At 47.6% G+C, this 25,064-nt stretch overlaps 1 protein-coding gene across 3 annotated transcripts in view; it reads right to left on the reverse strand.

Moving 5' to 3' along the window:
• LOC144931674 (potassium voltage-gated channel subfamily KQT member 4-like) overlaps nt 1–25,064 on the reverse strand; it is a 270,946-nt gene that overhangs the window by 28,384 nt on the left and 217,498 nt on the right. For 2 of the 3 annotated variants that reach the window (XM_078855801.1, XM_078855802.1), the window contains exons 7-9: nt 22,758–22,853; nt 15,899–15,993; nt 6,308–6,334 (exon numbers count right to left, since the gene is read on the reverse strand). In XM_078855801.1, the coding sequence (XP_078711927.1) occupies nt 6,308–6,334; nt 15,899–15,993; nt 22,758–22,853 (218 nt within the window). The remainder of the gene's footprint in view (nt 1–6,307; nt 6,335–15,898; nt 15,994–22,757; nt 22,854–25,064) is intronic. The other variant, XM_078855803.1, reaches the window with a different exon arrangement.

Below are 25,064 nucleotides of genomic sequence, written 5' to 3' on the forward strand. Positions count from 1 at the left end.
TTTAGCTAAAAATCTAATTATTCAGCGGGCACATTTTTTTATGGGAATATCAAGACCGCTCCAAGCAGCTTTAATAGACCGATGCTTAAAATGACTTGAGGGGACAAACACTTTACCTACATGTAGACACGTCAAACTGACTCTCGTGAGCGGGGTAAACAAGGCGTACTGTAATCGCTCAGGGATTGTAGCTCTCTTGGGTGGGGGGCGGGGGCCCCCCTCAATAAAAACACACAAACGCTAAAGCGATTTACCGCGAATGTTTTTCGCGATCGTCCTCTAGGGCTCTCTCCGACGTGGCGTGTTCAGGTTGGCCCACTTGTTGTCGTTGTTGTTAGACACCGTGGCAGCGTTTGTGCCGACAGCTTCTTCAGCCCGTGCAGCAAAACGTCGGACATCGGGCCGAACAACACGCGATACGAACCGGTGTCGCGTGGGAGATTTATTCAAGTGATATTTATTTATTCGGGAAAGCCTCGCCGAGGATTGGGACTCTGTTCAACGTCTCGCCTGCAATGGGATGTTTGGGGGGGGGGGGATGAATCCCTTTTGGGTATTTGAACACGTGCGGAGAGACAGGAATTACTGAACAAAACTCACTCATCCGAGAGGATACTATTTAATCATCCCTAAAGTTGTTATTCTCCTTGACGTATAGCTGTGCAAAAGCTTCCTTTGCAGCAACCCTGACATAAGATGTTCTCAGCATCATCCACCAAAGCCCCACCTTTGAAAGCACCGGGTTACCGCTTCATTGGAATCGCTTGAGTTACATAGCAATCTCTGAGCTCCAAGGCTGATTCTTACAAGTGTCTTGTTTGAGATATCTGCTAAAAATAATGTTTTTTGAGGAAACTGGAGTGCCCAGAAACAAACACACGCAGTTAAGCGGGGAGATGATTGGACACGCGGGTATGGTATGGACCGTAGCTATTGAGGTTTGGATGCAATGAAAACCACAACAAATATCCATCATTCAACGCATAATAGAGCATTTTCCAGGTGCAATTATAATCAAAGCAGCCATACTCAAATGAAAATGGTCACACTATAAACACGAGGGCGTTGACAATGAGATTTGCCATTTGTAAGAGATGCATAAAAAAAACACAGCTCACACTGTGCATCGTCAAAGTGAGAGATAACAGATATCACAGGTACTGTATTCACCCGTCACACGAGGCTATTTATAAACACGTAAAGCTTAGCAAGGATTAGAGTTGCATTGAGACACGAAGCAGCAAATACATGGCACGGAAGGGCGCGATGAGGTGCCCGCGTCCGAAAGGGGACATTTTAACATGCCCACATTCACGTCACATTCACGTACCGCTGCATGCAACGTGCGCTCACCCTAACTTCACGTTGAAACGGGACAATTAAGGAGGGGAGCCTCGGTGATTGATACGCTATTGCAGCGTTTGAAAATGAGAGCGCGGTGCTGGAGGTGCGGAATTATGGGATGGCCTTAAACAAGATTTGGTAGCCCCCGTTGACCCGAGGTAGATAACCGCGCACGATCACGCGGGGACCGTAATCAGCCGGCTGCCAGCAGGAAAAAAATAAATCGGGCATCTCAAAATAGGAAATACAATTTTCCGCTTGACCGTGTTTGCTCAAATGTCACCTGTTGGGCAATGACTTCCCTCCGCTCGTTGTCGTTTATAATTGAAAAAAACATCTTCAATGCAGTGCTGGTAAAGGGATACAGTTGGGGGTTTTGAGTGTGGATGTTTCACTTTGGTCAACAAGGCCACGTCGCATTTGGATGAAGGTGGAGAGACTTTTGAGCTTTTCACAGGCCCAGGGGGTTGTGAAATTTCTCGAGCGTATTCCTCCCCGTCTCACCTGAGTGACTCCAACCTAACCCCCTCCCCCCCCCCCCCCAGTTCGTTCTCTACGTTGGGCCCACTCTGGCCTCCTTCGCAAAACCCTCGCACTTCTCTAGGACACTATCCGGTATCCGCTATTTCGCAGCCACTACGCCACCGCCCCTTTGGAACTCACTCCACACGAATCTCCGGCTCTCCTGGAACCTCCCCCCCTCCCCCCCGTCTTCAAATCAACTTCCCACGTGGAACAGAACGTGTCCGATTGCGTTCCCGCTTAGCGCCACCACCTGTTGTCGCATGTACGTTGAACTTTTTTCGCACCGTACGTAGCCGTACATACAAATCACGACTTCAAATGTATCTGTTGGACTGTGCTTTCCATCTTCCCATCCCCCCCCTCTCACTCGGTGTCCGATTCGTGACCCTCCCAATCGCGTGGCGCACGGAGACGCTTGGTTTCGTGATTGAGCGCCACGTAAGTGGACGTCGTTGTTGTTGATACACGGTGCTTTTTCTGGAAGGCTTTGCTGGTTTTATCCTGAATTTTTCTGTTGCGCGTAGCCACTTTAAGATGTTCCTTGTTCATGTTTTTGTTTGTTGCGGTTGCACCCGATTCAAGAGTCGCATGGCTCACAGGGGCTATACCTAATGAATGAAACTGAAAACTGAGAAAAAAACGAGTGTCTGGTCCAGAAGTCTCTCACTGGTTTATGCAGCGAAATGTGTAGATGGGACGGACTGACAGGGCACTGCGGTGGCGAGATGTTAACTACCTCGCCTGGTATACAGGAGGTATCCCGACACTGACGCCTGTATATTTGGAGTTTGCATGTTCTCCCCGGGGTCGTGTGGATTTTTTCTCTCGGTCCTCCGGTTTTTCTCTACACATTTAGAATCAGCATGCGTCTCAAGTATTTGGCTGCTAAACATTTTCCACGCGATAAGCTGCTTCGTTAAGCTATCATTTGCGGCCAGGTCGCCTCTGAAAAAAAAAACAGCTAATCACTCAGTGGGTCTTACCTGGTAAAATAAAATAGTGAGTTAAAAATAGTTATCCATGAAGAGGTTTTATTGGGTTAGATTGCATAAATGTGTCGTTAAACCCGCCGCCAACCGACACAGCCAATTAGTAAGGGTTGTCACGGAAACAAAACGTGCCAATTCGTTTCTACTTCAGCCCACCGGTGTGTTGGAGAGTAAACCCACAACATTTACAATTCGAGTACTGTGACGTTTCGCCTGTAATTATAACCACGAGGTTTTTTCTCCAACATACTGGTGAGCTGAACTCATAACTAATTGGCATGTTCTGTTCACGTGACAAACCTTACTAATTGGCTGTGGCAGGTGGTGGCGAGTTTAACGACACATTTATATTTCGCTATCTAACCCAAAACACCTCTTTTATGGATAATATTGGGCGCGAAAGCCTACGTGTTAAACAAAAAATAGCTCATCCAAACGGTCAATACGGACTTGCCCAATTCCAGACATTACGTGTAAAGTTCACGAGCTTAACCAGGTGGTGAGAACTCGAGAGAGTCTCATTTGCAAGAGAGACCTGGGGCAATATTCTGCCAGTAGGGGGCGTCAGCTCCGATCATCCTCGCAGCGTTAGCGACTTTTGGCAAACCATCTGACAAAGGCGGCGGTCACCGCATCGCGTGGCGCTTTCAGACGCGCTTCCGTGGCCGTCCGGAATGCTCTTCATTCCGATATGAGGAAGCCACTGGAGCCATATGCACTTTTAAATAATTTCGATTGAAGGCTCATTTCTTTAGAATTGCTTTGTGTGTTTAGTTTGTGGTCCTTTCCTTGCCCGTCCGATGAGCACGGTTGGCTACGTACGGTGCGAAAGAAGTTCAACATACATACGGACATGCATGCTGCTCTCTGTGCGATCCCAATTAAGTTATTTGCGGGTAATAATCGAGTTTGTGGTGACATTTTGCACCCTGAGGCCGGCAATCAATGGCCTACTCTTGTGAATTACGCTAGGGGATACCCGCTAATGGTTATTGGGGAGGGGTGCGGCATGTGGAGTGACGTCACCCGCTCATGATTATTAATGAGGGGAGTGGTGCGGCATGTGGAGTGCGCGACCTTTTTGTGCGTTAGTGTAAATCTCCACGCGGGCATGAATATTAATGGAGGGGGGGGGGGCTCTTTTGCAGTGACGTCACGCACGGATGTAGCACTGTGCTGCGTAGATTAATTTTCTTACCGTCACTTTCTGTAAAGAAACGTCGTCATATTTGAAGCGAATTTGCGTTATAAATTATTTCATTCAGCTCGACCTCCCTCTGCGTTCGTGTAAAAATCACCCTCTCATGAATATTAATGAGGGGGGGGGGGGTTGGCCTCATGTGGAGTGACGTCAGACAGGTAATTGCAGTGTTATTGAATTTCACTCACCCCCCCCCCGCAGTGTGGAAAGCATGAGAATCCATGCTAATTGATTAATCGATGCATAATCTCACCGCTAATTAATTACGAGCCGTCATGGGATCTCCTTTGACGAAGGTACTTTGAAGTGATTTGCCTAACCAGTCAGGATACATTACGTTTATTTAATGCCTTCTTTGTTTGCGTACTCCCGCTGTTGTTGTTACGGCATGCAGAGGGACTACGGGCGTCGTTGACATGAGCGCCATGCACCACGCGACACACGCGAAAAATGCACGACGTTGAATGTGACATTTCTTGGCAAGATTTGTGCGTATATGCGCGTGTAATTCGCGTGCGGTGTGTGCATGCATTTAGATTTACGTGTAATTGCTTGCATTTGGATGGCATGTCTGTGCACGAGTTTAGATTTGTGAGTGTGTATGCGTGCGCGCGTCTGTTTGCGAGACTCCCTGCGCGTGCCAGTATGTGTGAAACTTATTTGCGTGTCCCTGCGCATGTGTGTGTGTGTGCCCTTGGTGCGCGTGTGTGTGTGTGTGCCCTTCGTGCGTGCGTGTGTGCGCATCGCCGATAGGAAGACTAATGGATGTGGTGCTGGCCACTCGCTCCCGTGGTGTCCCGTGTTGGCTTTCATCGGTGCTTGGTGACAACACATCATGCCCCAACAGTCGATTAAGGCCACATTTTACGTGTGTGCATGCCGGTGTTTGTGTGTGTAGAGGGGAGCGGTGGCGTAGCAGTTAGCGCGCTGCGTTACGAACCTGGCGACGCGGGCTCGATTCCCGCTCACGCAAACACCCAGTGACGATTTTCTGAACCGGTCCTGGGCCTCCCCTAGGTCGACTCAGCCTCAAATGAGTATCTGGTGCGATGTGTAAACATTGCCATTGAGGAGACAAAGGCGGCCGGGCGTGGTGTTGGCCACCCACCCCCTCGTGTCCCGTGCCGGCCTTTATAGGTGCTCGCTAACAGCACTTGCCCCTACAGTCTGTTAAGGCTACACGGGGGATCTTTGTCTTTGTTGTGTAGAGCAGGGATGGGGAACCTTTTTTCTGCCAAGGTCCATTTGGATATTTATAGCATCATTCGCGGGCCATACAAAGTTATCAACTTAAAAATTTGCCTGTTATATTTGGTCAAACATTTAATTAACTCACCCCTAATGTGATGGCTGGAACTGCTTCTCTTTGGTGAGGCGTGTGACGTTAGCTGGTATTGATGATGTTGCTACTCGCAACAGCTTGTCCAGGTTTGCTCCTAGATTTATTGAATTTCGAGTCCCGCCTGCGGTTGCCTTGGCAGGGCCAGACCAAAAATGATTTCGCGGGCTCATACGGCCCGCGGGCCTCATACGGCCCGCGGGCCGGACGTTCCCCACCCCTGGTGTAGAGGATCAGTGGCATAGCGGTTCACGCACGGAGCTTTGACCTGAGTTCGATTGCCAGCCGCGGCAGTGCAAGTGGCGTGTGGTATCAGAACTGGTTCTGAACCTCAGCTAGGTCGACTCAGGGGCCGTCCATAAATGACGTCACGCGATTTTGGACGATGTTTGCCCCCCCCCCTCGTCACACGGCGTTACAAAAGTCAGACCCCCCCTCAAATATGACGTCACAAAGCTCTGCCCCCCCCCCCCGCCAAAACCATATTTCCATTTTGAAAATAAAACATGCTTCAAATCGCTTTTAACTGTTGTTATTGTAGTGCGTATTTAATGTGGCGCTGCACTCTGATGTTGTAGAAGAAAACATTTATCAAAACGTCTATTTAATTAAGTAGAACGTGTTGTCTATATTTATTTAAAGTTGCGCATTTTCATGTGACGTCACATTTCTCACCCCCCCCCCTCGTCACACATCGTCACAAATGTCTGACCCCCCCCCCAGGTGCGTGACGTAATTTATGGACGACGCCTCAGGTGTGAGTGAGTAGCCCGTGGCAGTGTTTAAAGTCCCCCGAGCACGACGTGGTGCCAACAGCACTTGCGTGAGCGGTCTGGTGTGAGGCCACGCAGGAAGACACACACACGTGGTGTGGGTGTTCACATAAAGAGTGCGAATGCAGCAGTTTACCTTAAAGTGGCATCGGCTTGTTCTTTCCTAAAACAAGAGGAAAATAACAGTGAGAGGGCGACTTCACCGGTCTGTTGTTTCTACATCAGCATCCATTGAGACTTCCCCTGTCCATAGTCCAGCACGACTTAGGCCACACCTCTCTGTGTGTGCGGCTCAGCGTTGCCACGTCTGCAACCAGCAACGTCAAAGACGGAGCTGGGGGAAAACAGGCTCCACCCGTGCACCTCGTATGGTGCGAAAGAAGTTTAACGCGCGTACAGACATACGACGCACAACACAGACAAACACAAACACACCACACACACAACACACACAAACACACCACACACAAACACCCCCCCCACACACACACACACACCACACACACACACACAGCACAAACACACCACACACACAACACACACAAACACACCACACACACACACCACACACACCACACACCACACACACAAACACACAGTACACACAACAAACACAACACACACAAACACACAAACACAACACACACAACACACGCGCGCGCGCACTTAAAACGGAAAGAATTCAGAATACTTTAATGCAGAGTAGATAATTAAATAAGCAACATGATAAAGTGTCAAATGTTCCCATATTTTAGAAAGAATGCTTTCCGCTTGAGGACAGTGCTATGTTTATTTCTTTATTTTGCCCGAAGGCTGTTGTGGTAAAGGCCACGGTTATTGGATGGGACATGGTTTAATATTTGCTCTGATTTGCAGCTTTTATAAAATGCGCCCCGATTTTTTTCCTTCACGCAATATGAAGGCCGGACGACTTGATGAGTGTGAATTAAGTGCATCTTCCAACTGACACGAGGCTGCCACCACGGCAATTCAGTAGTTGGAGTTCCAACGCAGGCCGATAAACACAATCAGCGAATGAAATCGAAGCGTTATCAAAACACCCCCGTCTGCTTTAATGTGGCCGTGAACTTCAGACCTCGTGTGGTCGCTCGCAAGCGTAAACAGCGGAGAGAATGCCCAACCCCGTTATCGGCAGGGAGCCGTAAAAATAACTCTTAACGGGGGGGGGGGGGCGGGGGGGCTCAACTCAGCGACCCTTCAGAGCAGAGTTATGGAGTGGAGGCACCTCGCGATGACCCCACGTATTGGCCGCGAGTAATACAGAAAACGCCTATTCAAAATTAGCCGAAAACAACGCATGTCATATTTACTTGCGTAGCATCTCGCCACGGTGGCGAGATGCTACCCACCCCGCCTGGTATACAGGCGGTCATGGGTTCGCTCGATCCCGACCCTGATGCCTGCATTTTTGGAGTTGTCATGTTCTCCCCGTTGTCGCGTGGATTTATCTCCGGGTCCTCCGGTTTTTTTAGTTACCCTCCACATTTAGAAGCATGCGTTTAGAGTATTTGGTTGCTGTAAATTTCCACATGATAAGCCACTTCGTTTAGCTATCACTTGTGACCAGGCCGCTTCTGAAAAATAGCTATATAGTTCAGCGGGCCTGACATCACAAAATAAAAAAAACGTGTTTTGAATGGGAATCTGATCGGTACAAGAAGCCAGGGAAGACAGCGTCATTTGGTCAACTGGATGCCACCGGGATGAATCCAAAGTTCGAGTAATGATCGCAGACAGAGCTGAATGGAAGAAGGCCAGGATCGCCGACGCCTTTGAGAAAGGCGGCGGGTCAGAGAGAGCGAGACGTACGATGTGAAGACACACAGCGCGTGGCGTCCGTTGGTATTGCTCCTGAAAGTAATCGGCCTCTGAGTAAACGAGTTGGGAGCAATTCTAGATTTGAAGCTTTCGTGACTGCAAGGATTCATACTCTTAGTTCTTTCGGTAAAGTCACGTAGGTAAAAAATGAAATTAAAATTAATAAAATAATTTTTTTAAATTTAATTTTATTAATTTTAATTAAATTGAAATAAAAATTAATAAAATAAAAAAAATATTTGTTTATTTTTTATTAAAAAAATATTTTTTTTATTTTATTAATTTTAATTAAATTTTTTACCCACGTGACTTTACCGAAAGAACTAAGAGTATGAGTTGGGAGCAGCTCATCTCAGAAGCAGCGTGCGTACAATGCACGTACAATGCACGCTGCGAAACCGAGTACCCTAGTTTATATTTTCACTCCTTTTTTTGAAGGCACCGTTAACTGCATAACCCGGATAACCTGCCCATAGGTAACCAAGATGAGTTAACTTGCACCACCTTTCAGAAAGACAGCAGTGGTGTGAGTCATTTTGGTAATATTTTCGGAATATATATTCAAGGTGTGAATTGTTTCTGCTATTAATGCTTAAAAAATATAGAGTACAAGAAAAGGGTCCTTATTAAATGTCTCATCATGATGGAAAGTCAGGGTGTCAAGCTCTGCCAGAATATTCCCTTTGGCCAAATAGCCTAATTTGATGTTGAGATGATAGGACGAGATGAGCTAAAATAACTGAGAAGTTTAAAGAAACAAGGTCGACTCGAGGAACGTGCAGGTTTTTAGGGCTCGCTTAAAGGTATAGAATGATGTGAGCGGGAGTGACCGTGGGATTTCAGGAAGTCATCGCGTGAATGCCGGACTTCTGACCTTGGGCATTTCCAAGTAAATTACGACGCACAGGGCTTGAATGATGAAAGGGAAGAGCACACCAAAGGAAATATTGTTCCTGCTGCACCCAATATAAATGCTTACCAGCGCGGCACATATCTAAATTTTACCAATATTTCCGCAAACAATCCCCACGAATTCTGTTTATTTCCGGAAATTGTGTTGAATAAAAAAAAAGCTTTTGTGTCATCAAAATTTTTCATATTTCATATTACTTTGCTACTTTCACCAAAGCCATTTTTTGGCTTTTGCATTCCACAGCATGGTCCAGTGAAATTCTTCCCAAGAACATTCGCGGCGTGAAGATCGTGACAAACTGTGGCATCTGACACTTTACTTCAGCCCGTCCAAGTGACGCGTTGCTCGTTCGAGTGAACGTTACACTCACTACCATTCAGATGCATCTGCTGCAGCGTTGGCTTGCATCAAGACGCGATGCCCGTCACGCCGTATTTACGTGGATGTTTTATTTAGTTATATAATTTTTCACGAAAAATTATTCTCCTTCCCCCCGTCCTCCCCTTTGCCAAAGGAGGGATTCACGATGGCTTTGTTACAAAACCGAGCCAGCTATTGACCGGGCAGTCTGAAGACAGCCTTGATTTATCTCAGCCATTCCTATCACAAATATATAACACGTCCACGCAGACCATTCCAAACAGAACAATGAACGCTTTAGGTGGCAATTAACAATGTAATGAAGCAGAAAATTACGAAGGATTTCTCTACCTTCAACCATACGTTCATATTTGTACTATTTGTTTCCATCGATTTGCGCGGGTTTGGTTTGTGCGGTGGCTTTCGCGACCAATATTATTCAGAATAAAGCTTTGTTTTGGCTCGATCGCGTAAACCCACCACCACCCGACACAGCCAATCAGTAAGATTTGTCACGTAAACAAAAGTTCCAATTATTTTCTACTCCAGTCCACCGGTGTGTCGGAGAGTAAATCCACAACAGTTACAATTTGAGTTAAGGACGTTTCGCTGGTGATTACAACGACCAGCTTCACCAGAATTGTGAAGAGATCTACGTGCTTCCGGTCTTAAATCATCGAGCAAGACGACGTCACCACTGTGAGCCATTCAGGTGCGGAGAGCAGAGTCGGGGTTTGTTGCAATCACATAACAATGGATTATCTTAATGTGGAACAGATGGGTAAATCACAGTCAATGAGTATATCTATGCCTTGACACGGCATACAATTGGAAGGTGTATTACTTAATAATACACTTGCAAGCAGTACCAAGGCTGTAGTTGTCAGAAATGTGAAACTAGTTTGTATTTTTCTCAATTTCAATAGATTCTCTCATTCGTCTTGTTCAGTCATGATTCGTTTTACACAACCCATCAACGTCTTCAAAATCAATTGAATGTCTTTGTTGGGAAGTACAGGGTACTTTGAAAATGTGAACACTTCTGAGGATTTGCAACAATGCCACGAGAGATGTGCCTCCCGGCTCTGGAGACCACCTGGAGAAGATTCCAGGCCACGTGTTGACAACAATGGGGAACAAGTGGAGACTCTTTGACTTTTTGAAGCTATTAACATGACATTTGTTATCATGTTACAGTGTTAATTGGGGGTTTACCCTTTTATCTGGGAACAAAACTGACACCTATATTAACAAGGAGTCATGTTTGCATTGACCACAATACCTGCAGTCGGAATGCAAACAAAAAACATAACCCTGATAATGTATGCACTGTCCTTGAAACACCATGTGAGGCTCTAAGGAAAGCTGTCTCGGGTGTGGACCAATCAATTCAAGGACAGTGCATACATTATCAAAGTTGTGGTTTTTTTTGCATTCCGACTGCAGGCATTGTGGTCAATGCAAACATGACTCCTTGTTAATAAAGGTGTCAGTTTTGTTGCCAGATAAAAGGGTAAAAAAACAATTATCATATTTTGCTACTGGCAAATGAGGTTCCAATGATGTTACAGTGTATTATCCGTTCTTTTCCCATTGAAAACGATAGTCCCATATAAGCGTTAACATTTCTTTGCAGCACCCTGTATGTTCCGCTACTGCCGACAGTTGTGTGCTTGTGAGCTATTCATTATTTTACTGTCGTTCTTTTAGTCTTATGCTAGAAAAACGATTTGCCAAAGAGAAGTCAGTTTAGTCATGCGCCGCAGTTGCCCGGATTTGAGCCAAGGCACTCAGCGAGGGGGGGGGGGGCTGGGGAGCGCACTGCTCGCGAGCTCACCGAGTCGCTCGTTTGCTTTCACATCTAACGACCGCGTGTCTCGGCGTGTTGAGAATTTGTTGTTGGAGCAACGAGGAAGCAACCTATGAAGACTTGGGACGGCACTCAACACCACGCCGCTCCGCCGTTGTCTCCCACATTGCTGATGTTTACACACCGCACCAAGTACTCATTTAAGGCCGAGTGGACCTAGGGGAGGGTCCTGGGCCGGCTCAAATATTCGCCACTGTTGTTGGGTCGCCGGGTTTGCAGCGCTGCGAACGAACCACCGCGCAACCGCTCCCCAACAGATTGAAATGTTAGTACTGCATGGGAGAAACCTCATTAGCATCGTCTCAGGCTGATATCTTCAGGGAACGGTTAGTATTCATTACGGCCAGACATCTACAGATGGTCAGGTCTCAGAAACCCTGTCATCTGCATATATTCTAATCGCATGGTCTGTCTGGGGAATTAATTAAATCGCTGTTACGCAACCACCAGTTTTGAATAGCAACACCCCTGCCAAATTGCACTGGCGTGTTTACGATTTTGTGGCACGAACAAGCTAGCACATGCAAGGGGGACCTCGTGCTCATCTCCATTGGTGGTGCTGAGCAAGTGGTGGGCATTTCGAGAGGAGTCGGTTATCATGAGCATCACGAGTGGCTGTGATGACAATCTTCTTCTTATTCGAAGCCAGGCCCACCCCAGTGCGGCAGGGGCTCGGCTGATCGCATTTGCCCTCTCCGTGTTTTTCTATCCTCCACTTCATCCACTGCTGTCCTCGTATCTCGTTCCACTGCACCCTTCCATCTCACCGTCGGTCTCACTCTGCTCCTTCTGCCCGGCGCTTGTGGCATCTCCGTGGCCCGTCTCATTGCATCTTCATTCAACACAAGCCTCAGCCACCGACAACCTCACCTCCCTTGCTTTCTCGATGATCACACATTACGGACATTGAAGTTTGGGGTCGTAAAGAGAGGGTACATTTCTGGTAAAATGTCACTGCGCTGGCATTGTTGTGGTACTCGTATTGAATACACAGCCTTACATTCACTGTTCGTTACTGCTCGAGGGAGTGCTCACGCAGAATGTGTTCCTGCATTATCCACAAGTAGACTTGTTAAGCCAAGCAGCGGGGCGGTAGCCGAGAAAGGAGTGGGAGTGCCAGGGAGCGGAGAAGCCGTGCAATTGGGGCACAGTTCAGCCAGATTCGGATTGCCGCTGTACGCACGTTGAACTTCTTTCGCACCGTACGTAGCCAACCGTGCTAATCGGAGGTGCGATGGGTCCCAATGCTGCTGCGTTGGACATTTAGCGGGCGTCATCGCGCAGCTGGCGCTGGCTGATGGCGTTGGTGATCCAAGCGTCACCTCCTCGTGTGGCAAGTATATCGGGGGTTTCTTTGACTCGTGATTGAAAACAAAATAGGCCTATCTCACGGTCAGCCAGCGCCATTGCATCAAGAATCTTATGCGAATGGCTCGCCATTGTGCTGTTGGCCGAGCTGACAAGAACGCTGATTGGGCCGAGATTGAAGTTGGTTCGACCGTCTCGTCCCGACGCGTGACCGCGGTGACCCAGTGTGGTGTGATTGCATCTGTGTTCAAAGTGGGCCCTCAGTGCAGCATCACGCCATTGTGTATTTTGACAACGAAAGTCGGACTTGCCTCCACGCATTCAACTTCGCATGATGCGGAATACAAAACATTTCAGTGTAAATTCATAGTTTACATATTAGTTGGACATTTTATTGTGGTAATTGTTTATTTTTTGGGGCAATTTTCGAAACTCTGAGAACGTTGGGATATATTTTTTCTGTATTTTTTTGTGTGAAAATAATATTTATCAAAAATTACATCCCAATTGTGATGTTTTTGGATGGATTGTTATTATTCCAATGTAAGTGATCGTACACTATTACCAAGCAGTGCCATGAGAGTACAAATCGTTTACCGCAGGGTACAACGGTGAAGTGTCACGTACACTTTTTTAATCGCTCATAAAAACGTTGTCTAAAGTTCTCTCTTTAGAAATCAACTGTTCATGAAATGTTTCTTCGAGGGAGAGGAGACGGGGGGAAAAAAACGCTACGCTGCGCTCACTTTGAACAAACGTTGATCGAGCGCGAACGACCCTTAAATTATACGCTTAGTTTTTTTTTTCGGTAAAGTCATGTAGGTAAAAAATACATAAATGAAAAAAAATCACTGTGATTTTGGCTGTAACGGTTCCACCTGAAGACGGACGCTTGTGTTGCCTCCGAAACATCGTGATTTAATTGAGTTGTTTTTTCATTTTTTTTACCTACGTGACTTTACCAAAAAAACCAAAGAGTATGGACCCTTGCAGTCACGAAAACTTCAGATCTAGAATGAAGGACCCTTAAGTTGTTTTGGAATGATTTCCACGATGCTGGCTCGAGCGTTCTTGGTTCGCTTCGTATTCTTTGTAGTAGCTGCTCCATTTCTTTCATGAGATCGGTCACCGAGTGACGAAGCGACCATCTCCCTCCGTGGTGCACCACCAGCAGGAACGTGAGGCGGCCCCACAACACGGGGGCACGTAAAGAATTACAACTCGAGGGCTTATCGCTGTCTCATGATCTCTTAGCAAGGCTCTGGGATGATAATTGTTTTTTTACCCTTTTATCTGGCAACAAAACTGACACCTTTTTTTTATGAGGAGTCATGTTTGCATTGACCACAATACCTGCAGACATAATGCAAACAAAAAACATTACTCTGATAATGAATGCACTGTCCTTGAAGTTGATTGGTCCACACCCGAGACAGCTTTCCTTAGAGCCTAGTCTCACATGGGTTGGACCAGATGACGCCAAAAGGCGCACAACTCAAAGACAATGCACCATCAGAGGATGAGAGCTCGGGGTAAGCATTTACACCATTGGTACCTCATTTGCCAGTAAAAAAAAAAATATGATAATTGTTTTTTTACCCTTTTATCTGGCAACAAAACTGACACCTTTTGTGTCAACACAGATCAAAGGGTAAAAAACCAATTATCATATTTACTGGCAAATGAGGTACCAATGGTGTAAAGGCTCTGGGAGTAAAGTAAAAAAAAAAGTAAATAAAACAGAGACATATTTTTCGATCGAGTCAATACATGTCTACCTGTTTTCGTGTCACCGTGAACACGGCCAATACCACCACGGAGGCGAAACGGATGTCGTTAATACGAATCCTGATTGGCTTCTGGACATATTTTAACGAATAGAAATGAAAATCTTCTTGGTTTTTTCGGTAAAGTCACGTAGAAGGGAAGTAATAAAATAATAAAAATAAAACATAATACAAATATTATTATTATTTTTATTATTATTATTATTTTTATTATGTTTTATTTTTATTATTGTATTACTTCCCTTCTACGTGACTTTACCGAAAAAACTAAGAAGATGAATCCCTGCAGTCACGAAAGCTTAAAATCGAGAAATGAAAGTGTTGCGGTGTGCGACTCGTTCCGTGATGAACATTGCTTGGGCACCACCACGAATCCTAACCTCTTTGTGGCATTACATTAGCGTCTGTGTAAACAGAAAAAGGAGAAAAAGAAAACCCCACGCCTGTAAATATATCAAAGCCTCTGAGCCTGGTGAAAATAAATCACTCCGCAAAGGTTAAGAACCTTGTGCATGACACAACTCTGGTGGGGTTCTCCTTATGAAATGAAGCTCCTGTTTCATATTTTTATTATGTTTTCTTACGCCATTTCATACCCTTTTTCATATCGGGTGTTTTTTTTTTTAAACAAATCAGGTTCCAAATTACGACGCGCGCTGAGGTTTATTTTGCCTGCAGCGCGCAGCAGCTTTCCAATTGGCACGGAGCAATTCACGGGTGATTTAATTCATCAGCTTGAACGAAGGCCGTCACAGCACACGAAGGGGGTGCGTGGGCCAGCACCACGTCACCCGCACACGTCTGCCCACTGGCGATGTCTGCACATCGCACCACGATACTCATTTGAGGCTGAGTCGACATAGGGGAGGCCCAGGAGCGGTAAAGATAGTTATTTTTCTTTTATTAATTTTGATTTTTTTACCTACGTGACTTTACCGAAAAACCTAAGAATATGAATCCTTGCAGTCACGAAAGCTTCAAATCTAGAAATAGTTATAATCGTCAGTGGTGTTGGCCATGGGCAGGAATCGAACTCGAGTGGCCGGAATTCGCAGCGTAGCGTGCTCACAGCTCCTGTTCCGCTCCCCATAACGTACAAAGACAAAGATCCCCCGTATAGCCTTGAAAGACTGCTGGAGCAAGTGCTGTTAGCGAGCACCCATCATGCACACACCCGCACATACACGCGTACATACTATGTGACTCCGTCTCGCACAAAATGCAATCTCCGCGGCTTAATTTCGTGAATACATTTCCAGACCCGGCACAACACATCCAGTAAACCTCTCGCCGTGGGCTGCGGGTCACGTGCCAGCTACTCCACTCTGAACACTTCTGCATGGCCTCTCACGCGGTTTACAAAAAAAAATAAAAGGAACACTCGAAAAACACCCCCCCACCCCCTCCCTCTCCGCAGGTCTCATCGCAAACAATGTCGGCGTTCATTTCGCGCGCGTCGCTCTGTTCTTTGCTGCGAAGGAATAAAAGAGGGCCCCTCGCTCTCCTTCTCCGAGCGGAATCCCGGAGCAGCACTCAACATGCCTGTGAAGTGCTCGCATCGTCGCCTTCACAGGCGAGCGGGCGAGCCACAGATCACGGGCGGGGGGGGGGGTGCAGAGAAAGAGATGGGGGGGGGGGGCGCTCACTCACTTCAAGGGACTGCAGCAGTGCAGCGCTTTCAGGTAGGGCTTCCAAGTGGCCACGGAGAGGGAGTGCTCGTCAGCCGCATAGAAGCGCCACATGCACTGCAGGAGGGGTCCGGGCCAAGGGGTTAGGGAGACAAACAGGGGAGGTGAACACGGTGGCGACATGTGCGCGTGCGTGCGCGTGTACATGTGTGTGTGTGTGTGCATACGTGTGTGCATACGTGTGTGTGCATGTGTGTGTGGAGGGTGGCGTTTGTGCACAGACTTGCCCTACATGACATCATAACAATAGTCTGGACCACTGGATGGGTTCCACAGGATTGGAAGGAAGAAGGGGGACCGCATAGACTGTAACAACTGCAGGGGCATCTGACCCCTCAGTGTTCCGGGAAAGGTCCTGGCAATGATTATTCAACATCGCCTTGCTAGACATGCTGAGGAGAGGCTTGCGGAGCTCCAATGCGGTTTCAGGAAAGGGCGGTCCTGCACAGATGCCATATTGTCTGTCCGTCTGCAACAGCAGAGGTGTAGGGAATTCCAACAAGACCTACATCTCTGCTTTATTGACCTGGTCAAGGCCTATGATACCATCAGTAGGCCTGGGCTCTGGGTTGTTCTTCGTGCTTTCGGAGTCCCTGACTCTCTGCTCACGATCATTAAGGACCTTCATGATGATGAGCAGGCCCGGGTAAAACTACGTGGCCAGAAGTCGGATCGATTCCTGTACAACTTGGGGTGCGACAGGGATGTCCCCTGGCTCCCACATTATTTAACATCTATTTCGACCACGTAGTTCGTGAAACCTTCAATAGCTGTACCGGAGGAATTTCCATCTGGTACAGATACAATGGGAGGCTGATCGATGCCCGGGTGCGGTCAAGGGTTGGCTCCCTATTGCTCAACCATGTTATGTATGGCGATGATCTGGTAATTGCTTCTCACTCAGAGGAGGAGTTGGAGGCGCTGCTGCTGAACCTGTTGCTTGCCACTAAGAGGTGTGGCCTTACCATCAGCCCCACCAAAACTAAGCACCTGCCTGTGTATTTTGTACCATCGGACACTCCAGGCCCACAACTCCCAATTGGTGATGGGGCAATTGTGGAGAGAGTGGAGAGTTTCCCATACCTGAGCAGTGTGCTCATGATCGGCTCTAATTTAACAGCAGAGGTCTCACTCCGAATCAGTCGAGCGGCATTATCTTTTCATCGGTTGCGTAACGCTGTGTGGAAGCTACCTAGTCTGTCGCTCCGCACGAAGCTTCAGGTCTTCTCAGCCACAGTCATTCCTTTCCTTCTCTATGCTTGCGAAACGTGGACCCCCCAAATGAACATTTTTGCCAATTAGAAACATTTAGGCTTGCCTGCCTATGATCCATCCTGGGTTTAACCAGGATGGATTGTGTGAGGAGCTCACAAATCCTTGAAAGATCTGGACAAAGTCCCATCGGTGAGCTCCTCCGGCAGGCAAGGCTGCGTTGGCTGGGTCATGTAGCCCGCATGCCCAGCCACCGCATGCCTAAACAGGTTTTGTTTGGCCGGATCGAGGGGGCTAAACGGGCGAGGCACGGGATAGAGAAGAGATGGAGTGATGTGGTACAGGAGGACGTAGAGCTGAGTGGACTTGCCGATGACTGGTACCAGCGGTGTCAAGATCGGCCTCTGTAGAGGAGGCTCGTGAAGGACACTACTGGGCAGTTGGAGGCAGTCGCCCTCCAACAACAACGGGGGGCGGAGGAGCGACGCTCACAACAACGAACGGAGCGCCGGGTGGCTAAGGCACAGCAAGTTGGCACAGTAGGGGGCACAGGTGGTGCATCAGCCAGTCGTTTCAGGTAGTCGACCTGTGGCCTTGGGTCAGCCCAGTGACCTCCTGCCAGCGGGCGTTCGACACTTCACGTTGCCTCAAGGTGCACATAGCCTGGCACAAGCGTCGTGGTGACGTCACCGCCACTTAGTAGCGAATGGCGGTTGTTGTTGTTGTGTGCGTGTTTGTAGTGGGGAGCGGTCGTGTAGCGGTTAGCGTGCTGCCCCAACAGCACTTGCCCCAACAGTCTGTTGAGCCTACTCGGGGGATCCTTGTTGTTGTTTTGTTGTTGTTGTTTTTTTTGGTTTGAGATGCGGCACCTCGTAAAAAAATCATCGCGTTCCGAGCGCTGGGAGCGAGCGCCGTGCGAGGCAATTGAGCACGGGGTGATTACACTGGTCAACAAAAAAAATGTTTTTCTGGCCTGGACTTTTGCAGCTGTTTTAGACTAATTTCAGGGTGCTGATTCCAAATCTGATCTCAGATTTGCTCTATCACATCTCATTTTTATGCTATCGGCATATCCCATTTTCATTGATTTTACCCGAAATTAACTCTTGTCACTTATGATTGCAAGTTGTTGCGAGTCAGTGACTGCTTTAGTGTTAAAATATGGTGCTGTATTTTTAGGATAGTGTGTTTATAATATCATTTAATGTAGATATCCACATTTATTTAATATTTTTCTTCTGCAGTTTTTATTGAAAATGCAATATTTGATATCTCAAAAACCTGATGTGATAGACAAAAACTGATGCCAGATTTGGAATCAGCACCCCAAAATTACCTTAAAACCGTTGGAATACCTTATGCCAGAAAAAGTGTGTTGACCAGTGTAATCGATCTCTGCGCGGCACGATCACGCTCCGTCGTTGAACGACGCGACGGCGCTATCGGCATTTATCAGCGCCATCGCACGGGAGAGCCAAACAGCCCCAGAATGAGCAGTGAGAATGATTTGATATGTAGGCTTTGAGAACATTTGTTTACTATTCATAATTCCTTGCTTTTGGGGTTTGTATCGCCGTGTTGGTATGATGTAATTTTTTCTTATATAACCATCCACACCACCTGAAAGAGTCAATACAATCCAGTTGCAACGTGGTTTGCAAATATGCCGATTCGATGAGTTTTTTCAGTAAAAAAGTGAGTGTTGAAAAGTCAGGAAAATGTTGACAACTGGTGGTGTGTTTGCCCACGTCGGGTGGCGGAACGAGAAATAATGTCGTCTCGTGAGGCCGTTGTGGGTTTTTTAAAATGTTGATGATGACAGACAAGGGAGGGCCCATCCGTGTTGAGCATGATGCCACGGGGCATTTGAACATCCGTGGTGCAACGGACAGAATTCCATTTCTGTTAATGGCTCTACCCTACTACAACTGCTGTCAGGTGGCCGTCGGAGTCTGGGTAGCCGTTGCCACGGTGGCTAAGAGACAACTACTTCGCCTGGTATGGAGGAGGTCGTGGGTTGGATCCCGACCCTGATGCCTGCTGTATTTATGGAGTTTGCATCTCTCTCTCGCTCTGTGGCCGCGTGGATTTTTCTCTAAGTCCCCCGGTTTATTCTCTCCACATTTATAATCAATGTGCGATTAGAGTTAATTTGGCTGCTACACATTTCCGCGTGATAAGCCACTTCGTTGAGCTATCATTTGTGGCCAGGTCGCTTCAGAAAATTTGTTACATAACTCAGTGGGTCTTACCTGGCAAAATAGAAATATTTTAGTTTAACAAATAGATTGCAAACTGGCTCGGCGAGGCATCAGGCTATTCACGCTCCAGTGTGTGCTGCCCTGCAGTTTTTGCTCAGTGTGTGTGCTGCACATATTGCTTGTGGTATGTGTATGCATGCTGTGTCGTGGTGAGTATGCGATATGGTGTGCTGTGTTGTGCTGCGTGTACAATGTGTGTTGTGCTGTGTGTACAATGTGTGTTGTGCTGTGTGTACAATGTGTGTTGTGCTGTGTGTACAATGTGTGCTGTGCTGCGTGTACAATGTGTGTTGTGCTGCGTGTACAATGTGTGCTGTGCTGTGTGTACAATGTGTGTTGTGCTGCGTGTACAATATGTGTTGTGCTGCGTGTACAATGTGTGCTGTGCTGCGTGTACAATGTGTGTTGTGCTGTGTGTACAATGTGTGTTGTGCTGCGTGTACAATATGTGTTGTGCTGCGTGTACAATGTGTGCTGTGCTGCGTGTACAATGTGTGTTGTGCTGTGTGTACAATGTGTGTTGTGCTGCGTGTACAATGTGTGTTGTGCTGCGTGTACAATGTGTGCTGTGCTGCGTGTACAATGTGTGTTGTGCTGTGTGTACAATGTGTGCTGTGCTGCGTGTACAATGTGTGTTGTGCTGCGTGTACAATGTGTGTTGTGCTGTGTGTACAATGTGTGTTGTGCTGTGTGTACAATGTGTGTTGTGCTGTGTGTACAATGTGTGTTGTGCTGTGTGTACAATGTGTGCTGTGCTGCGTGTACAATGTGTGTTGTGCTGCGTGTACAATATGTGTTGTGCTGTGTGTACAATGTGTGTTGTGCTGTGTGTACAATGTGTGTTGTGCTGTGTGTACAATGTGTGCTGTGCTGCGTGTACAATGTGTGTTGTGCTGCGTGTACAATATGTGTTGTGCTGCGTGTACAATGTGTGTTGTGCTGTGTGTACAATGTGTGCTGTGCTGCGTGTACAATGTGTGTTGTGCTGCGTGTACAATGTGTGCTGTGCTGCGTGTACAATGTGTGTTGTGCTGTGTGTACAATGTGTGCTGTGCTGCGTGTACAATGTGTGTTGTGCTGCGTGTACAATGTGTGTTGTGCTGTGTGTACAATGTGTGCTGTGCTGTGTGTACAATGTGTGTTGTGCTGTGTGTACAATGTGTGTTGTGCTGTGTGTACAATGTGTGTTGTGCTGTGTGTACAATGTGTGTTGTGCTGCGTGTACAATGTGTGCTGTGCTGCGTGTACAATGTGTGCTGTGCTGCGTGTACAATGTGTGTTGTGCTGTGTGTACAATGTGTGTTGTGCTGTGTGTACAATGTGTGTTGTGCTGTGTGTACAATGTGTGTTGTGCTGTGTGTACAATGTGTGTTGTGCTGTGTGTACAATGTGTGTTGTGCTGTGTGTACAATGTGTGTTGTGCTGCGTGTACAATGTGTGTTGTGCTGCGTGTACAATGTGTGTTGTGCTGTGTGTACAATGTGTGTTGTGCTGTGTGTACAATGTGTGTTGTGCTGTGTGTACAATGTGTGTTGTGCTGTGTGTACAATGTGTGTTGTGCTGTGTGTACAATGTGTGTTGTGCTGTGTGTACAATGTGTGTTGTGCTGTGTGTACAATGTGTGTTGTGCTGTGTGTACAATGTGTGTTGTGCTGTGTGTACAATGTGTGTTGTGCTGTGTGTACAATGTGTGTTGTGCTGTGTGTACAATGTGTGTTGTGCTGTGTGTACAATGTGTGTTGTGCTGTGTGTACAATGTGTGTTGTGCTGTGTGTACAATGTGTGTTGTGCTGTGTGTACAATGTGTGTTGTGCTGTGTGTACAATGTGTGTTGTGCTGTGTGTACAATGTGTGTTGTGCTGTGTGTACAATGTGTGTTGTGCTGTGTGTACAATGTGTGTTGTGCTGTGTGTACAATGTGTGTTGTGCTGCGTGTACAATGTGTGTTGTGCTGTGTGTACAATGTGTGTTGTGCTGTGTGTACAATGTGTGTTGTGCTGTGTGTACAATGTGTGTTGTGCTGTGTGTACAATGTGTGTTGTGCTGCGTGTACAATGTGTGTTGTGCTGTGTGTACAATGTGTGTTGTGCTGTGTGTACAATGTGTGCTGTGCTGTGTGTACAATGTGTGTTGTGCTGCGTGTACAATATGTGCTGTGCTGCGTGTACAATATGTGCTGTGCTGCGTGTACAATGTGTGTTGTGCTGTGTGTACAATATGTGCTGTGCTGCGTGTACAATGTGTGCTGTGCTGCGTGTACAATGTGTGTTGTGCTGTGTGTACAATATGTGCTGTGCTGTGTGTACAATATGTGCTGTGCTGCGTGTACAATGTGTGCTGTGCTGCGTGTACAATGTGTGCTGTGCTGCGTGTACAATGTGTGCTGTGCTGCGTGTACAATATGTGCTGTGCTGCGTGTACAATGTGTGTTGTGCTGTGTGTACAATGTGTGTTGTGCTGTGTGTACAATGTGTGTTGTGCTGCGTGTACAATGTGTGTTGTGCTGTGTGTACAATGTGTGCTGTGCTGCGTGTACAATGTGTGCTGTGCTGCGTGTACAATGTGTGTTGTGCTGTGTGTACAATGTGTGTTGTGCTGTGTGTACAATGTGTGCTGTGCTGTGTGTACAATGTGTGTTGTGCTGTGTGTACAATGTGTGTTGTGCTGTGTGTACAATGTGTGCTGTGCTGTGTGTACAATGTGTGCTGTGCTGCGTGTACAATGTGTGTTGTGCTGTGTGTACAATGTGTGTTGTGCTGCGTGTACAATGTGTGTTGTGCTGCGTGTACAATGTGTGTTGTGCTGCGTGTACAATGTGTGTTGTGCTGCGTGTACAATGTGTGCTGTGCTGTGTGTACAATGTGTGTTGTGCTGTGTGTACAATGTGTGTTGTGCTGTGTGTACAATGTGTGTTGTGCTGTGTGTACAATGTGTGTTGTGCTGTGTGTACAATGTGTGCTGTGCTGTGTGTACAATGTGTGCTGTGCTGTGTGTACAATGTGTGCTGTGCTGTGTGTACAATGTGTGCTGTGCTGTGTGTACAATGTGTGCTGTGCTGTGTGTACAATGTGTGTTGTGCTGTGTGTACAATGTGTGTTGTGCTGTGTGTACAATGTGTGTTGTGCTGTGTGTACAATGTGTGCTGTGCTGTGTGTACAATGTGTGCTGTGCTGTGTGTACAATGTGTGCTGTGCTGTGTGTACAATGTGTGCTGTGCTGTGTGTACAATGTGTGTTGTGCTGTGTGTACAATGTGTGTTGTGCTGCGTGTACAATGTGTGCTGTGCTGTGTGTACAATGTGTGTTGTGCTGCGTGTACAATATGTGCCGCGTTTGTGCTGCTCTGCACCTGGATGAGGCTGGCCGCCGGGTTACGCCGCTTCTCAAAGTGCTTCTGCCGGTGCTGTTCCTGCACCTTGAGGGCAAATCCTGAGCCCAGAATGCCCTTGGGGGGGGGGGGGCACGACATATACACACACACACAAACATCATCAGCAGTCGCGGTCAATCCACTGCCGGATGAAGGCTTTCCCAAGCTGCCGCCATCTCTCACGATCCTGCAATGTCACATTTCACCCGGCACACGTGCCGATATCACCGCTCCGTCTCTCCGTCGGACGTGTTTTCTGGTTGCGTTGCTTTTCCTTGGCTGCCACTCCATCATTACTCTCGACCCGCTGGCCATCGCCCCCTTCTAGCGACGTGTCCACGCACATACATGTCGACAAAGGTTCTTCTCATTTCGCCTGAGCAGACCGTCGGGGCAAGTGCTGTTTGCGAGCACCTTGCAAAGGCTAGCAATACACACGGGGGAGGGGGGGGGGTGACCAACAGCACGTGCAGCCGCCCTCGTCTCACCGGTGGCAATGTTTACACACCGCACCAAGTACTAATTTGAGGCTGAGTCGACCTAGAGGAGGCCCAGGGCCGGTTCAGATAATCGTCACTGTGGTGTTGGCCGTGGGCGTGAATCGAACCCGGGTCGCTGGGTTCGTAGGGCAGTGCGCTCACCGCTGCACTACCACTTCCCACTCTGCATGCATACGCATGCTCACACATGCACATCACACGCTCACACATGCACATCACACGCTCACAGAAACACAAGTAAACAACAAAATAGCTGGTTTTCGCCACCAAGTGGCAGTGACGTCACCGCGGCGCTTGTGCAAGGCCAGGTGCAATTTGCGGCAGCGTAAGTGTCGAAGGCTCGTTGACAGTAGGTCACGGGACAGACCCAGGTGCCTTGGGTTGAATGACTGGGATGACTGGCTGAGGCACCACCTGTGCTCCCTACTGTGCCAACTTGCTGAGTTGTGAACAGCCCTTTTTGTTGTGAGCATCGCTCCTTTGCCCTCTGTTGTTTTTAAAGAGTGACTGCTTTTAAACGGCCATTAACGACCTTCGCGAGCCTCCTCCACATAGGTCGATCATGATCACTGCTGGTACCAGTCATCAGAAAATTCACTTAACTCCACATCCTCCTATTGCACAATATCTAATCTCTTATCTAGCCCATACCGTGCCTGATTAGCCCTCTCTAACCGATCAAACAGGAGCTGCTTGTGCATGCGGTGGCTGGGCATGCAGGCTACATGACCCAGCCAACGCAGCCTCGAGATCCTTTAATTGATCAGTTCGCTTCCTCACACAAATCCAACCTGGTTAAGTCTAGGATGGATCGTAGGGTCCAGGTTATGCAAGTATAGAAATGGGAAGCCATAATTGTGGCTGAGAAGACACGGAGCTTCGAATAAAGCTTTAGGCCAGGTAGCTTCCACATAGCGTTATGCAGCCCATGAAAAGATAATAATGCCACTCGACTGATTAAGAGTTGAGACCTCTGCTGCCAAACCAGAATGAGTTAAAAGCATACCACCCAGGTATAGGAACTCCTCCACTCTCTCTACAACTGCCCCATGACGCATGGGGAGTTGAGGGGGAGGAGTGTTTGATGATACAAATTACTAGGACAGGTGCTTTATTTTTTGCGTGGCTGATGGTAAGGTCCCACCTCTTGGTGGCACATCCTAAGCTCAGCAAGTCTCCAACTAATTCTCAGAGGGAGCAATAATTACCAGATCATGACTGCAAATGGGAATAGATTAGCCTCCCATTGTATCTGTCCCAGATGAAAATTCCTCTGTTATAGCCAGGAAAATCTTATTGCACTACAAAGTAAAACATATGTTCAATAATGTAGGAACCAGAGGACATCCCTGTCGCACCCCAGGGTGAACCGGGAATGGCTCGAACTCCTGGCCAACCGGCTCTACCCCCACCTGCTCACCATCATGAAGGTCCTTCAAGACTGTGAGTAGAGGCTCAGGGACCATGAAAGCACGAAGGATAGTCCACAGCCCTGGCCTATTGATGATAGTATAGGCCTTGACCAAGCCAATAAACACATGGTGTCTGTGCAGGACTGACCCGTTCTGAAACCATATTGGGGCTTGCCTGGCAAGGGGGCGATGTTGAATAATCCTTGCCAGGACTTTTAGTGGCCTGACAATAAGGAGGGAGATACCTGGGTAGGGCAGCGTGCGCAAAGTCACCACCAGCAGTTCGCTTGGGAGATCATGTCTGCCCAGTACTCTCTCCTGGTCTAAGACTCTGCATCGCTTTTCATACTTCCTCAACAGACGGCCCATCAGGC

Source organism: Lampetra fluviatilis, chromosome 4 (genome assembly GCF_964198595.1).
Source record: "Lampetra fluviatilis chromosome 4, kcLamFluv1.1, whole genome shotgun sequence".
NCBI classification, from domain to species: domain Eukaryota; kingdom Metazoa; phylum Chordata; class Hyperoartia; order Petromyzontiformes; family Petromyzontidae; genus Lampetra; species Lampetra fluviatilis.